Source organism: Castor canadensis, chromosome X, assembly GCF_047511655.1.
Source record: "Castor canadensis chromosome X, mCasCan1.hap1v2, whole genome shotgun sequence".
Taxonomy (NCBI): Eukaryota; Metazoa; Chordata; class Mammalia; order Rodentia; family Castoridae; genus Castor; species Castor canadensis.
This window is the reverse complement of record NC_133405.1, coordinates 136,874,832-136,888,930: the sequence shown is the minus strand read 5'-3', so window position 1 is coordinate 136,888,930 and position 14,099 is coordinate 136,874,832. Positions and strand designations below refer to the sequence as shown.

Below are 14,099 nucleotides of genomic sequence, written 5' to 3'. Positions count from 1 at the left end.
TATCCTTATCTCAACTAGCAAAAATGCTTTGTCTTTCTTATTATTGCTTATGTTTTCTCTTCAACAAAATTAGAGATAAGGGCAGAACAAGTTCTGCCTGGAAGCGACGGGGGGTGGGGGGGAAAAGGAGGGTGTAGGTGTAGAGGGGAGAAATGGCCCAAACAATGATGCACATGTGAATAAATGAATAAAAAAAGTATTACATATATATTGAGAATGTGCAGACATTTTTTTCTGTCATTATGCCCTAAACAATACGGAGTAACAACTACTTACAAAGTATTTACATTGTGTTTGGTATTACAAGTAATCCAGGAATGATTTAAAGTATAGGGGATGATTGCAAAGGTTATGTGCAAACACAATACCACTTTACATGAAGGACTTGAACATCCTTGAATTTTGGTATCCCTGGGGGGACATGGAAGCAGTCCCCATGAATGCTCAGAGATGACTACTTTATTTTCTGTCTGCCTCCACTTATGATAATGAAAGTAATTGTTTGTATGTTCTTCACTTCTGTGTTCCCAGAGTCCTGTAAAGGACCTAGCACCCCACAGGTGCTCAGTAAACATTTGTGGAATGAACCAGTGAATGAATGACAGACTTTCTCCTGAATGTAAGCTTTGACTTGACAAGTGATATTTCAGTTTCATTTTCAAACTTTGTCAACTGGAGTGGCTCAATCATAACAAGATCACAAAGTGAACCACAAAATTGGGAGCATGCTATTGAGAGCTCAAAATAAGAGAATCAAAGCAATACCTCTTTGTAGGATTCAACAGAGCCTACAAAAGAGAGCTACAGACCTTTAGGAGAGGGAAACTAGTTTTCAAGTGACCATCACTTCAAGGTAAAAGAAAATTTAAAATGCATGAATATTAACAGTCATTCATGTTCACAACGATGCACATGAATGTCTATCCTAAAAACACATATTTACATGAGTCTTCCAGATATTCTATACTCCTAAGCAAAAACTAAAAGTCATCTCTTCTAGAGAAATTTCACCATTTAAGAAGTTCAATTGGCACTAGATGTTTCACCATTTCCCTAAATCTACTTCATTCAGTATTTATTGCCTGGACATGTTTTCTTATTCCTTAGAGATAATCATCATAAATGAAGAACATCATCTCGTTTAGGAAACATGGAACAACATAACTTACAGACAATATGTAGAAATACTGCTTTCAAAACTATGAGTTAATAAGATTTGCTTTACATTTTCTTAAAGGTAAGGCCCACACTGACTATTGACAATACTAAAGTGCCACACTTTCATTACCAAGATGAGGCATTCCCGACCTCTTTCTCTGTTAAAATAATCTCTATTAAATCAAAACTAAAAAGAGAATTGTAGAGTCAACCTATGTATAGACCTAAAAACATGGATAGTTGTTATTATCTTTACACATTTTAATTTGTGGCTATGTTCCAAAAAACTTTCATTTGCAAAAATAAGAAGCAGGCCAAATTTGGAAAAATTTAGGCCTTAGATCATCAACCTCTAAGCAACAGAATTTTTAAAGCTCTGATAGCATTAGCTTTATGAAACTTGACAGGAGCACTATTTATTTATAACTGTATTAACATATGGTTGTATATTGTTGATTAAATGTTGGCATTATTGTTCCTGTTTAGAGGTAGGGAAATGAGGATTAATTCCTCAATTCGTCACTTAAAGATTACAGAGGGAGAAGATCCGATTCACATCAGTAGACTAGCATTCTCTCAACCCCATCTCACTTCGTCTTTCTGCTACATTCCACTTTTTCCTTCAGATTCTCATAATTATCTACAGAAACACAACTCAGAAAACAGAAAGGAAGCACACTTTCAAAAATAATTGAAATAAGAAGGCCACATTAGCTCCTTCTGCTTATGCTCATCTTGTATGATTTCCAATGGAAAATATGTTGAATACTTAGTAGGTACACTCAGCTTCAGGACTGAGGAAAGGCACTGTCTATTATTGAGTTCGAGCTTTCAGTAAAAAAGGTAAACTTTTCACTTTCACTCAGAAAGGTATATTTCAGGCTTTATCTCTTACCTTTTTGTCGCTAATGTCACAAGTAACAAAATAACAAGCACAAAGATTTGGCACAGAAAATAATTGAGTCATTAAAGTGACAAATAAAATCACTTATCACCCTTTGTGAAATGAAGATCTATTATTGTTCTAACACGAAATCTCATGGGAAAGGATCACATCTGCCTATTCCAAGAGAAAACCCATCTTTTTTGTGTGTGAGAGAGCCAAGTTCCTCTAGGTTTTCAGATAATGCTATTTGTTATACAGAAACCACCCTTGGATGTTAAAAAGAACAACAAAGTAGCATGGGGTATAAAGAAAGTAATAACTATAAATAATCACAGATCAGCATACACATGCATACACAGAGGAGCAATCTATATTTCAGGAAAATGAATGTTGATTTCACTTCTTTGTTTCCTTCCAAGGATGTATACAGACCAAACTTCACACTAAAATACATCATAGGAATATGTATGTGACTATGATCAACTGCAATTATATTTTTAAAGCAACGCTATAACTATGCCCAAATTCTCCAACCAGCTAGAATGTTCATCCTAATAATAAAGCTTTTTCTTTCCAGACTTAACAGTTGGAACAGTTTTCTTTCCCCATACATAAACAAAACTGTCAGTACCCTAGACACAGAAGTCTTGTAAGTCTGAAAATCTGCCACAGTTATATTGGAGGCAGACTTCCAGATATTAAATAGTTTCAAGACGCATACGCAGCTAAGCCTTGCTCATTGGAAAGGGCACATCCCAAGCAGCTGAGGAACAGCATACAAAGTCTTGAGTCTCCATGGAGCCTCAGTGAACTTTATCAAGACCAGTGAGACCTGTTCTAGTTTTTCCAACACTTTGTAATGTATACATGAAATAACATCCCTCGCATATACTTATATGCTGTGTAAACAATGCCGTCTACCTCCTTTTCCTGTAAAATGTATACAACACTTGGAGAAATGAGAAAAAGGCATAGGACAAACTTTGAATTTGGAAGGAAGGAAATAGAAAAACAAAACAATTGACATATTAGGTTAATGATAAGATATATTTTTAATTTTTTCTTCATAAGTTCCCTTAAATATACCTTATTTTGTAATACCAAATTGATGTTGAGAAATATCAAATGTCCAAACAAATGTTTGTCTGCTTTGACCAATACACAAAAAAAAAAATCTGATTTCACCTTATATGATCCACAAAACTAGAATACTTTCTTCTTTTGCTATTCACATTCATATATACACTTGTTCTCAATAGCAGAAGCAAACACTTTATTTCCATATTACAGCAAACTTATGAAAATGATCTTGCAACAGGTAGTAAGTAGCTACTTAGTAATACATATTTGCAATATGAAGCATGCTATATATGCATTTAGGCCCATCCAATAAATATTATCATTATCAAGTAAAGGTTCAACACCTATTTGCTTAAAAAAGAAGCCAAAAGAACACAGAGCCCACAAAGTATTTTTTTTTCTGTTTTTACAACCCCGATCCTCAATATTTACTCGCAAGTTTTGGCTGTCTGTTAGTTAACCCTCAGTAGCTTTTGACTGATGTTTATAGAATAATATATAACTTGTCCAGTGTTGGGAAAAGAGAGGGAAGAAAAATGAACTAGGAAGGTATGACCATTCCAGTTACTACCTATGTCACAAAGAAGAAGAAGATTTGGAATATTTAGTGATACCAGGATTCCTTTCATGGTTTCTCCAGATTTTCCATGAAAATATGAAGTATGTATTTTAAACCTTAATTGCAAATGTATTCCATATATGGTGTAAGAGGAATCACATGGATGTTGAGGTAAACTACAGATAATTGGAGTCCCAACCTGATCTCATAGTACTTTACAATGCCAAGGCTCTCCCATATTCACACCTCATCTGAGACTCTATCTGGACCTAAAGCCAGCTCTACAAATATACAAGCCAGGTATACTGTAGAACAATCCACCAGCTGTAGCTGCTCCTTGCATACCACCACTGCTTTTCTTACCCCTCCAGGGAGTAGCTCTGCAGAGACCTGATGTGTTCCACAGGAGATCCTTGCGTTCACAATGGGGAGGAAGTTTCACTTGCCCACCATGGTAACTTGCAGGAGAAATTGCTCTTTATTGGCTTCTGCTCTTCCCTATATTTTTCCCCCTCACTATCACCTGTTTCCTGGGTCATGTGTCAAGTGAACTATCCACACTCAACTTGCATGTCTTCTGGCTAGAGTCTAAGCTTTTTCAGGCAACTACATTTGCTAGGAGTTGCAGGTCAAAGCAACATGTTTCAACAGACCTAGGAACATGCAGGCATATCTCCACCTCCCTATGAGACTTCTTGTTATTTGTTTCAAATGAAATAAGGCAGGAAATTTAGGTAGATCCTGGGATCCAGCAGGATTGGTATCCAGAAGGTCACTTCATCCCAGGAGTTACCGACCTATGTAGGTAAATCATTATGCATGAGGATGACCATTACCATGTTCTAAACAAGGTGACAAAAAAGTAGAAAAGGACATTAGGCAATTATATTGCTATTAACTTTATTTTTTAAATTTTAAAGCCAAATTCCCTTCTCACATTCCAGGAAGGAAAGTAGTATAGAGAATTCTCTATACTATAAGTAAATATAAAAATTACCCCAAGCTTTCTTTTAGTCTTTCTGCTGCCTGCAAAAATTACTGATTTTACTCATTCTATAATGATGTATGTCTTGTGGGGCAAGAGAATTGTCAATAAAAATATCCAAAAGTTGTACTTACCAAGGACAGGATAGCATGAAACTAAATTATGAATAACTTACATTTTTCTATAAAACAGGTATGTTACATTAGGATTAAGTTTGGGGAGAATAAATGAGTTAAAAGAAATTATCTTAAATAGCAATGGTCCATTCTGGCAAACCACAGACTAATTTTTCACTTAAACATAAGCCTAAAGAAGATAAGGACAAGAATTTTGGCTTTTCCATAAAAGTGGAATGCTAGCCCATGAATACCAAGCAATAAGCTTAAATTAAATCAAATTCATTTAATTCTCATTGTTTTTCTATTTAATTTTACTATTATTTTAAAAGGTGTTTATGATAGATAGGAAAGATTCCATCAGCTTTCCTTTGGCCTATCTTGAAATGATCAAGGGTGGCTCCCTACCCACACTAAATACATTAGCTAATTACAGATTACTACTGTGGAAGCAGTAAATATTTCTTAAAGCCATGTTAACTAGAAGAGTGGTACAATTTTATTTCTGGAGAGCAATAGGAATAAATGGGTTCTTGCTGACTTAAAAATTCACCATGTTTTGAAACTTTATAATCACCATTAATGTTCTGTTCTACATCCTGCTTTTATGAATATGCCCCAAATTCCACTTGCATACATCTCCTGGGGAGGAGCACCAAGACTTTAGTTATTAAACTCTTATAGACCAAACATGTCTACACAGATCTCAGAGAAGATTCTAATATGTCTTCAGTGAAGCTGCATCAGAGAATGGCGGGTATATCATAGACCAGCTAAACCATGGAAAGACATCGTCTCCAAGATCTGTCCAAAGGAGACTAAAAAGATGGTGCCACATCTCCCCCCTACCCCCACCCTCTTCAATCTCATCAAATGGAAGGAGAAGCTTTACTGGGTAATATTTGAAATACAATTTATATACCATAAAGCCTATTCATCAAAAGTTTACAATCTAGAGACTTATAGCATTTACTGAACTGTACAGCCATCACCCACACTTGGCATTAGAATCAGTACATCTTCTCAATACCATCTCTCAGGCCTTAATGGGAAAATGTGAGGGTAGAAAAATAAGTTATTTTTTTGTCTTTGGCTTCTTTTTTGATTACTTATAATTCACACTTTCTTTTATTCGATTGGCTGAGCAGCTATGATGTGTCTGATCTAGGAACTGAGTTAATAAATGAACAAAAAGACAAAAATGTCTACTCTTGGAAGCAAACTGGAAGCTCTGTTAAAGCTGAATCGTCCTGCAGTAACCAAGGAAGACAAATTCTGCTCTTCCATATCTCAGTGGTCAGACCTGCTTATATGTCTCAGCATTTGTCCAAGATGGATCTACCCCAGGATAGTGGGGAGTACAGCACATTCACCTGTCATCAAGCTGCCATGCTGGTTTCAAAGCTGCATCTCTCCAGTGGACTGGTGAGAGGGTTGTTAGTGCTTTGCTCTTGGGCCTGCTTCCAGCTGCATTTTGAAACCTTGCTCTGCAATGGACTACTCTTTGGCTGCAGCATCTCACTCTCCGTTGTAACTGGGGCCTTGGATACGTTGTTACTATGCCTATGGGAATGCATCATAGAAAGCTACCAAGGCAGGCCAATGGGTACTCTCAGCTTTAACCTTTGGTCAGCTTTGTTATGGTGTAGGTATCTAGAAAATTGTTGCAACACAGTGGAAGCTCTGACTTTTTAGACTTAACACCTTAAGAGTTGATTGTATGCCTCTTTGCCTCTGCTCTGTAGTGCCATTCAGCTCATGATAAGGAGGAAATAACAGATACATCCACTGCAGATAAACATCCTAATCACATGGGTATTTTCTGAGTTTAATTGTCAAGGAAAGGTTTAAGAGGAATTATGTATAAGAAATTTTGAGACTGACCCATATTCTGGTGAGTTAATGGGATGTCTCCCAGCTTAAAAGACTCATAGTATAAGTAAACATTACATATGAGGGGTTTTTTGCCTTTGAATTTATCAGTCTCTTAAAGATAATTCAGCTTTATTGCTATCAATATATAATAATATTTTTTATTTGTCCTGGGAATAATGGACAAAGAGAAAGACTGTTAATTCATGAGTAAAGACTTTGCAGAAAATTGCACAGGGTTTAATGTGTGGAAATATCTCCATTCAGTTGATACCAGCTACTGATGATTACATGTCCTAGGGAAACTGTAAAAATCATAGGTGCTGACATCTCACATCAAAGATTTCTAAATTCTAGGAAAGAAAGCTGGGAGAGGTTTTTTTTTAATTTAGAGAAGTTCCATTTAGGAAAGAGTTCCTTGTAAATGTATCAAGACTACAAATTCTAAACAGAATTCCCTCAAATGAATTTCTCTTGTCTTGAAATAATCTGTCCACAAATATAAAACTATAGTAAAATACTTTCCCACTATGGGAATTGCTAGTGAGAAAATGTATTCTGCATAAAGAAAAAAAATTTTTAAATAAAGTATTGTATAACAAAAAATCCACTCCTGTGGGGGTACACACACACACTCACACTCACACTCACACACTCATTCACTTGCATAAAGAAAAAACCGTAACTAAGATTAGTAAGTAAAATGTTCCAGTATGGTAAGGTAGAGGTGGTAGCTGATAATAAGTCAAGTAAAGAATGGCCCCTGAGAGATGTGGATTTGTTTATAATTTTATGAAAAGTAGTCAATGAAGGTCTTGCTGAAAAAGACACGTTTGTATAAAGGAGGTGAAAGAGGTAGTCTTGCACCAATCTGAAGAAGACCATTGCAGCTCCAAGAAGTGGTAAGTGCAAATGTCCAGCAGCAAAGGAGAGCTGATGACATTCTGAGAATCGTAGAGGAGATTAGGTAGAACAGGGAGGCCAGAAAATAAAGTCTGAGAGGAAGGAGACAAGAGATGGATTTTTGGCACTTCACAGGCACTGCAAAGAGCACAGTCTCTATTTGGAAGCTGCTAGGAGATGTTGAGCAAAGAGTTGACTTGAAGTGACTTAGATTTTAATGGGGGGGTCATGAAAAATGTTGTGATTAGAACAAAGGGGAGCAGATGCAGCAGCAGGAGGAAGTCAGGAAGCTGTTGCAACAGTCCTAGTCAGAGATGAGAGGAACTTGGATAAAGCCACAAGTGCCATGATTAGGGAATATAGATGGTGAGGGACATCTGAGAGGATCTGGAAATTTCCTCGTGGCTCATAGGAAATGACTAGAGTCAAGAACAAATCTTTGGTTATTTGGTTATGAGTTGCTTAAGAAAAACAGCATTGCCAATTACTAAACTAATCATCGAGAGAAGAGAGAGAATGGTGAAGGGGAAAGTCCTTTATTTCTTTGGGGATGTATGTATTTCAGAAAAGGAGTAATAATTTATAAATCAATGTGACTGCTATATTTCCAGCTCTTTTCTACAAAGAAGTTTTTATGAGGAGTGGATATACTAAACTGAAGTATGCTCATCATTCTGATAGGGCTGCATTTGAGACACAGAAGTGACAATAAAAGGTGAAGCCAGAAAAAACAACTTTTTCTTCCTTCGCATCCCAGTAAGACATGAAGATCTTATTGGTATGATGGCACGAAGCTAACACCAAATGTTGGTGGTGTTTGCACAGCTCAGCAAGTAGTAAAAATCATTGTGTAGACTTAGTTGGGAGTAAACTTTATGGAATATAAATTAGATTTTAATTAAGTTGGTAGAAAATATTTCTTAGTAAAGCTTTTCTCTCTGCTTGAGTTGAGTAAGGTAAGGAATGACTGAGCCAACTCATTAGTGGTGAACTTTCCTTTGGGCAGATCCTGGAAGGAATGTCTTCCACCGCTTAGCTTATCTATGACACTATAGATGCTATTCTATATGCATCTTCTATTCTCCTATGCATCTTCACTGTGTAGACATTTTTAATTTGTAAGACTGCAGGGACTAAAGCCTGAGATGCTCCTCCCAATGAGATGTGTGCAAGTATGCATGTAGGGCATATTTGTAAAAGTGCGAACTGTGATGTTATAATGGTAACTATAATGTTTCAAGAATTGGTAAATTTTCAATCAACAGAAGCCAATTTAAATTCAGGGGATGCGATGTTAATTCTGAACTATTGAGTTGCTCAGGTACACTAGGAAGTGTTAAGAAAGCACAGCTTTCCTAGTTCCAGTTAGCACCCCAGAACCAGCCCTGGAGACCATCAAAGGACCTCTACCCAGGTCCAAAGGGTCTTCTAACACCAAGATTCCAAGTTCTGCAAAGACTCATGGGAGCAAAGCCACCTTTCCCACCTCCAGGAGGCAGGAGGCGCTATACTGCTCTTATAGGTAGCTCAACACCTGTCTCCAGAGCCTAGGAACCGCTTCTGTCAGATGTCTGAGACTGCAGCCTTGTTCTGAAAGCAGCAGCCTAATTCCTGCAGGCGACTGAACAGATGGGAAGACATTTTCCCCACCACAGGTCTGGATCACATTTGAACCGTGAAACCAAGGTGAAGAGTCCTCAAGCCTTTTATTGATTCCTGCCGCCTAACCTACCATTAATTATTCATTTCTCCAGCTCCTTGAAATGGTGAGAGCAGCTGGAGACAGAGTCTTGTCTTCTCACAAGACAAGGCTTGATGTCTTTATCTATAATTTCTCTTTAAAGCTTGCTTAGTTATTGTATTTGCTTTCCTAAAACAGTAATACAACTTTCTCTTTTTGAAAAGGAATGACATTTTCAAAAAAAAAGGTTGTTAGAAATCTATAATGTACATTGTAATGGAACACAAATATTAAATTATTTTGATTGCAAATTTTCCACTTGAGATCTGTAATTATGCAGAGAAAGTAGTAGCAGTATTATACAGTAAAACATGGATAGACTGAGGTGTCTATATTTTTCCATTCATGGAACAGAAATTGCAATTTGTGCACTCATGTCATTGATGCTACAAGTCTTACATTATTCATCAATATCACAATGCATTTGTTTTAAAATAAAATTTAAATTAGTGTAAATTAGTGTCTATATAAGAAGATAATTCCTGGTTAGTAAATGAACATTTTAGATCTGTATCTATGAAACCAGATCTTGATGATTAGTCAAGCAGATTTTAAATTAATTTTGAAGGCACACAACCATATGGACATAATTGGAGAAATCAGCCCAAAGATATTATTTGTATCTGGTCAAATTATGTTCTTCAACTCTTTCAGAGTAGATTAATCACAAATGTAATATAGCATTCATCTGATTCCACCGAGGTTTTAAAGGAGCAATGAAATAAGAAGTGAACAAAATTATAGCAACATCAAATGACTCAGGATGGGTTTCAATTCTGGGTGTTATGAAACAAAGCTAAAAGATTAATTCACACTCAATTTAGCAGTTGTTTCAAGATATTCTATATAATCTAAAATAGCTGAAGCACAATCCCTTGCCAAATTAATTGGATAATGCTTGATGTAGAATATCTAAGGAAAAAAATCATTAAAGTTGACAATGGATAACCCCCACTTTGAAGCTATTATATTATTTTTGGTGACATCTTCAAGGTAAAAGTCCACTGATATCTATGAACCATAAATTCACATGGTACCTTCAAACACATCTGGTCCCATTCTCTAAGAACAGCAAAGCCAACATTGGCCAGCCATCAACAGTAACTTGGAGATATTAAATTTTTATTCCATGTTTTCCCAGAACAAGATAAGTGTCCAGAGCCTGTGGCAGGACAAGAGGACTGACCTTTGGAAGAGCGGAAGTGTTTGCTAGGGGCGGTAAAGCCTCGAGTTCCATGCACATTGACCGCGGCCACTCTGAACTGGTACCACCTGCTGGGTCTTATGTCAGTCAGTTGAACCCGTTCATCTGTGGTCTGAAGGGAAATGTCACAAAGCACAGGGAACATGTCAGTTTTTACTCTGAGATGTCAGTTGGGTCTGTTCAATAAAATACACAAAGTCATCAGCCAATGTTATGCAATTTAGCCTTGATTTTTCTATGGGTAAGACCAGCTTATCATGCCTAGATACAAACAGAGCTGTCAGGGTCCAGGAAACATTGAATAGTTCATCCCAAATTGTTTAAACATCTCTGGAAGATAAAACATCTCTGACAAATGCTTGGGCTATTTTTCAGCCTGGTGACTAAATAGAGCATGGAAGGGATTTAATTGATTAAAAAGGCATATAGCATCGTTACATTGGAGACAAGAAAATGAAATTAATTGTAGAATACAGGACAAAATACCTCTTTAATTTGCATGCCAAATATAATTGAAGAAGTAGGTATAAGAACGCAAGTGCTTAAAGAAAGCTGACGTCTGGAAGTAAACAAAATTTCGAGACTTTTTTCTCAGTTTGAGTAAATCACATCTGTGAGGAAGAAGTCCTAGTCCTAAGAGTGATGTGTGTTAAGTACAATCCACCCTATGTATCCATGAGACTTACTTCCATGGATTTAATCAACCTTTGATGTATAATATTTGTGAAAAAATTCTGTCTGTACTGAACATGTACAGGATTTTTTCTACCATTATTCCCTAAAAAATACAGTGTGACAACTATTTATGCAATATTTATACTTAGTTAGGTATTATTACAGATATTAGTCATCTACAGAGAGTTTAAAGTATACCAGAGGATATGCATAAGTTATAAGTAAATACTATGTCATAAAGGAGTTTGGTATCAGCAGGGGTCCTGGAACCAATTCTCCACAGATACGGGGAAACAATTTGTGTATGCTTGTCCAGTAAAATACCCAAAAGGGGAAAAAACTGGACCCTGGGAGAGTCAGCAGGTTCTGTCTCTATCGCTACAGTCCTGAAATATGTAATGACTTCACACTTCACTCCTCCTTTCAGCAATACTTGATGGGCCCATAGCAGCCTGTGCTCTCTGCTCTGCCTAGTGCCTACCTCAGCCTGGCTGTCAGTGAGAAACTGGAGAAATACGATGGCATTTGGACCATTCCAAACCTCAGTTCACAACACCTTATTTGGAAAAGATTATCACATTTGTGTCAAAATCTAAAGACAGTAAGCATTTCTGAGATCAATGGAAGAATATAAACTCTTTAAGTGTGGCTTTCCACCTGACAGGCTGAACCTGAGACACCACTTTCAGCTGACTTCATTATTTAGAGTTTTAGCTATGGGTTTTAAAATTTGAAAGCCAGTGTTATATCACAGCATTTAACAAAGACAATGACATGTGGCATTAACTAGCAAAATAATGACAGCAATAATTCTTTATTCAAGAGCTTTCTTCTTTCCAAAAAAAAAAAGAAGAGATAAAAGAGATGTTTGGATTGTCAGTTTTCATAAATCTTTACATTGAAAAAATTACACATGAATCTGTACTATTATTTATATGCATATGCTATGTATGCCAAGTGGAATTTTAGACTTCAGTCCAAGAAACTTCAAGCTTTTTTGAAGGAAATTGTTATTTACAAGAGACATATAGGATAGAATTGCTCAATTTATTTGGGCAGGTTTTTACCCCTAATTTCAAAGGTTTCTTTTACATCAAACTCTGTACTTACTCATTTTGAGATCTTCATTTTATTTTAAATATTTATCCCCTTTGAGAGTCTACCATGAGGAAAAAAATCAATTTTTTCTCCCAAACCCTGAATATTAGAATTTATTTCGCATTTACCACAAAGAAAAAAACTGGGAAACTAGTACTTAAGAGAAAGATGATTTTGTGAACTTAAGGTGAGAACTTCTCCCTATAGACATAAATGTGGAGGATGCATTTTAGTTCTTGAAAAGCATGAAACAGTTTTACATTTTACTTTTTCTATATCCACGCAGCTGGTAGTCCATTTAGCAGCTCTTTAAAAGAAAGAAAATATTTTGCTTTTCTCATCAACAAGACAGGCAGGAAGGCAGTACTGTTAAGATAAACTCTGGGAGTGTTTCCTTTCAGGTGGTATATCAGTTTTTAAGTGCACCAAGACAAAGAAGAGAGCACTTAACAAAGATTTAAAAGCTGTGGACTATTTCCCACTAATAAGTTTTGTGATATGAATCTTACTCCTGCTACTAAAATCCTTGGGTGGAAATAAAGGCTTGAATGTTGTAAAAATACAAGAGAAATCATTTAGCTTCTTAAATAACACGTTCGCTAGTCCTAACATGTTGCATTTCCTTTCCTCTACTTGGTTTTGAGTTCAGCTGAGAGAAATGTAGTTCTAGGGGAAAAATTAATGTGAGTAATCGAATCATAAAAATATCTCCTGTTTCCATGGATTTTGAGCAAATGGAGCCTCTAGTCAAGTTTCTAGGTGTACCATATATATCTACAGGGCTCATCCTCTTTTCAGAAGATAAGCATGGTACTATTTGCATACCCGATTTATTTCTGCAGATAAGCTACTTTGAGGCGTAGCAAGTTGATTTTTCTTAAGTTGTGCACTAGACACTATCTCAAAGGACAAAAACCAAAGACTACAAAGGACTTACCTGGGCCACAGTCTGCCAATGAGTGGCATCATCTTCACTGGGATGGATCCCATAATTCCATCTTCTTTGTACCACATAAATCACAGGCTCAATGGAAACATTGAATTTTGAAGACCATTTAATCTCCAGCTGTCCAGACTTGAGTTCAGTAAATCGTAACTCTTTTCTGGGCTTCAAGGGGACACCTGAAACAGGAATGCATCAATTAAAATAATCTGTGTGGAACTCAAATAGAAGGAAAAGTTGGGGAAGGAAATCTGTAAAAGAGACAAATTTCATCTGCTCACAACCAGCTTTCTATTTCCTTTCATAAAAGTGGGCTCAGAATACCAGGTTTCACAGTGGAAGCCAAGTTCACTCCTCACATTTTGAGAGTCCTAGTGCCTTTTTCCCCCCACAGGGGCAAAATTGATCACGATTATGAAAGTCTTTTTCTCCCAAGTAATTTTTTATAGTCAGCCTCTTATATGTATTATTGTGAATAAATTTTGCTGTTAGGTTGCTTCATTTGTCATTAGCATGGACTTCCTACCAGGCAATCATATGAAGAGTTTCAAGTCATTTTCCTCAAGTTTAATATGCTCTGCTTTTATGGGTGCATTCTTGGGAACCATTATAACATGTTTCCCCTTTCAGGAGAAAAATGGCAATGCTAAATCTTCTCATGTTGTCAAATCTCACAAGTGTGATTTCCAAAGTGTGAGTCTTTTAGATTCCCTAGTAGATTGCTCAGGCACTCCCCTATTGACTTAATGGTTTAAAATTGGAAAATGCTGAATTTATAGTATTTGGTTTTGGCATGAGTGAGTGCATTGCTTCAAAAGTCCCTCACAGGTGTCTCATTTTAAAGTAGTTAATCATTCTGATTCCCTTTTCCTCCTATAG

General features: G+C 36.5%; 1 protein-coding gene across 1 annotated transcript in view; it reads right to left on the bottom strand.

Annotated features, from left to right (window-relative positions):
• Anos1 (anosmin 1) overlaps positions 1–14,099 on the bottom strand; it is a 168,103-nt gene that overhangs the window by 39,187 nt on the left and 114,817 nt on the right. Inside the window, exons 5-6 of the mRNA XM_074062600.1 lie at positions 13,215–13,399; positions 10,487–10,616 (exon numbers count right to left, since the gene is read on the bottom strand). Of these exons, the coding sequence (XP_073918701.1) occupies positions 10,487–10,616; positions 13,215–13,399 (315 nt within the window). The remainder of the gene's footprint in view (positions 1–10,486; positions 10,617–13,214; positions 13,400–14,099) is intronic.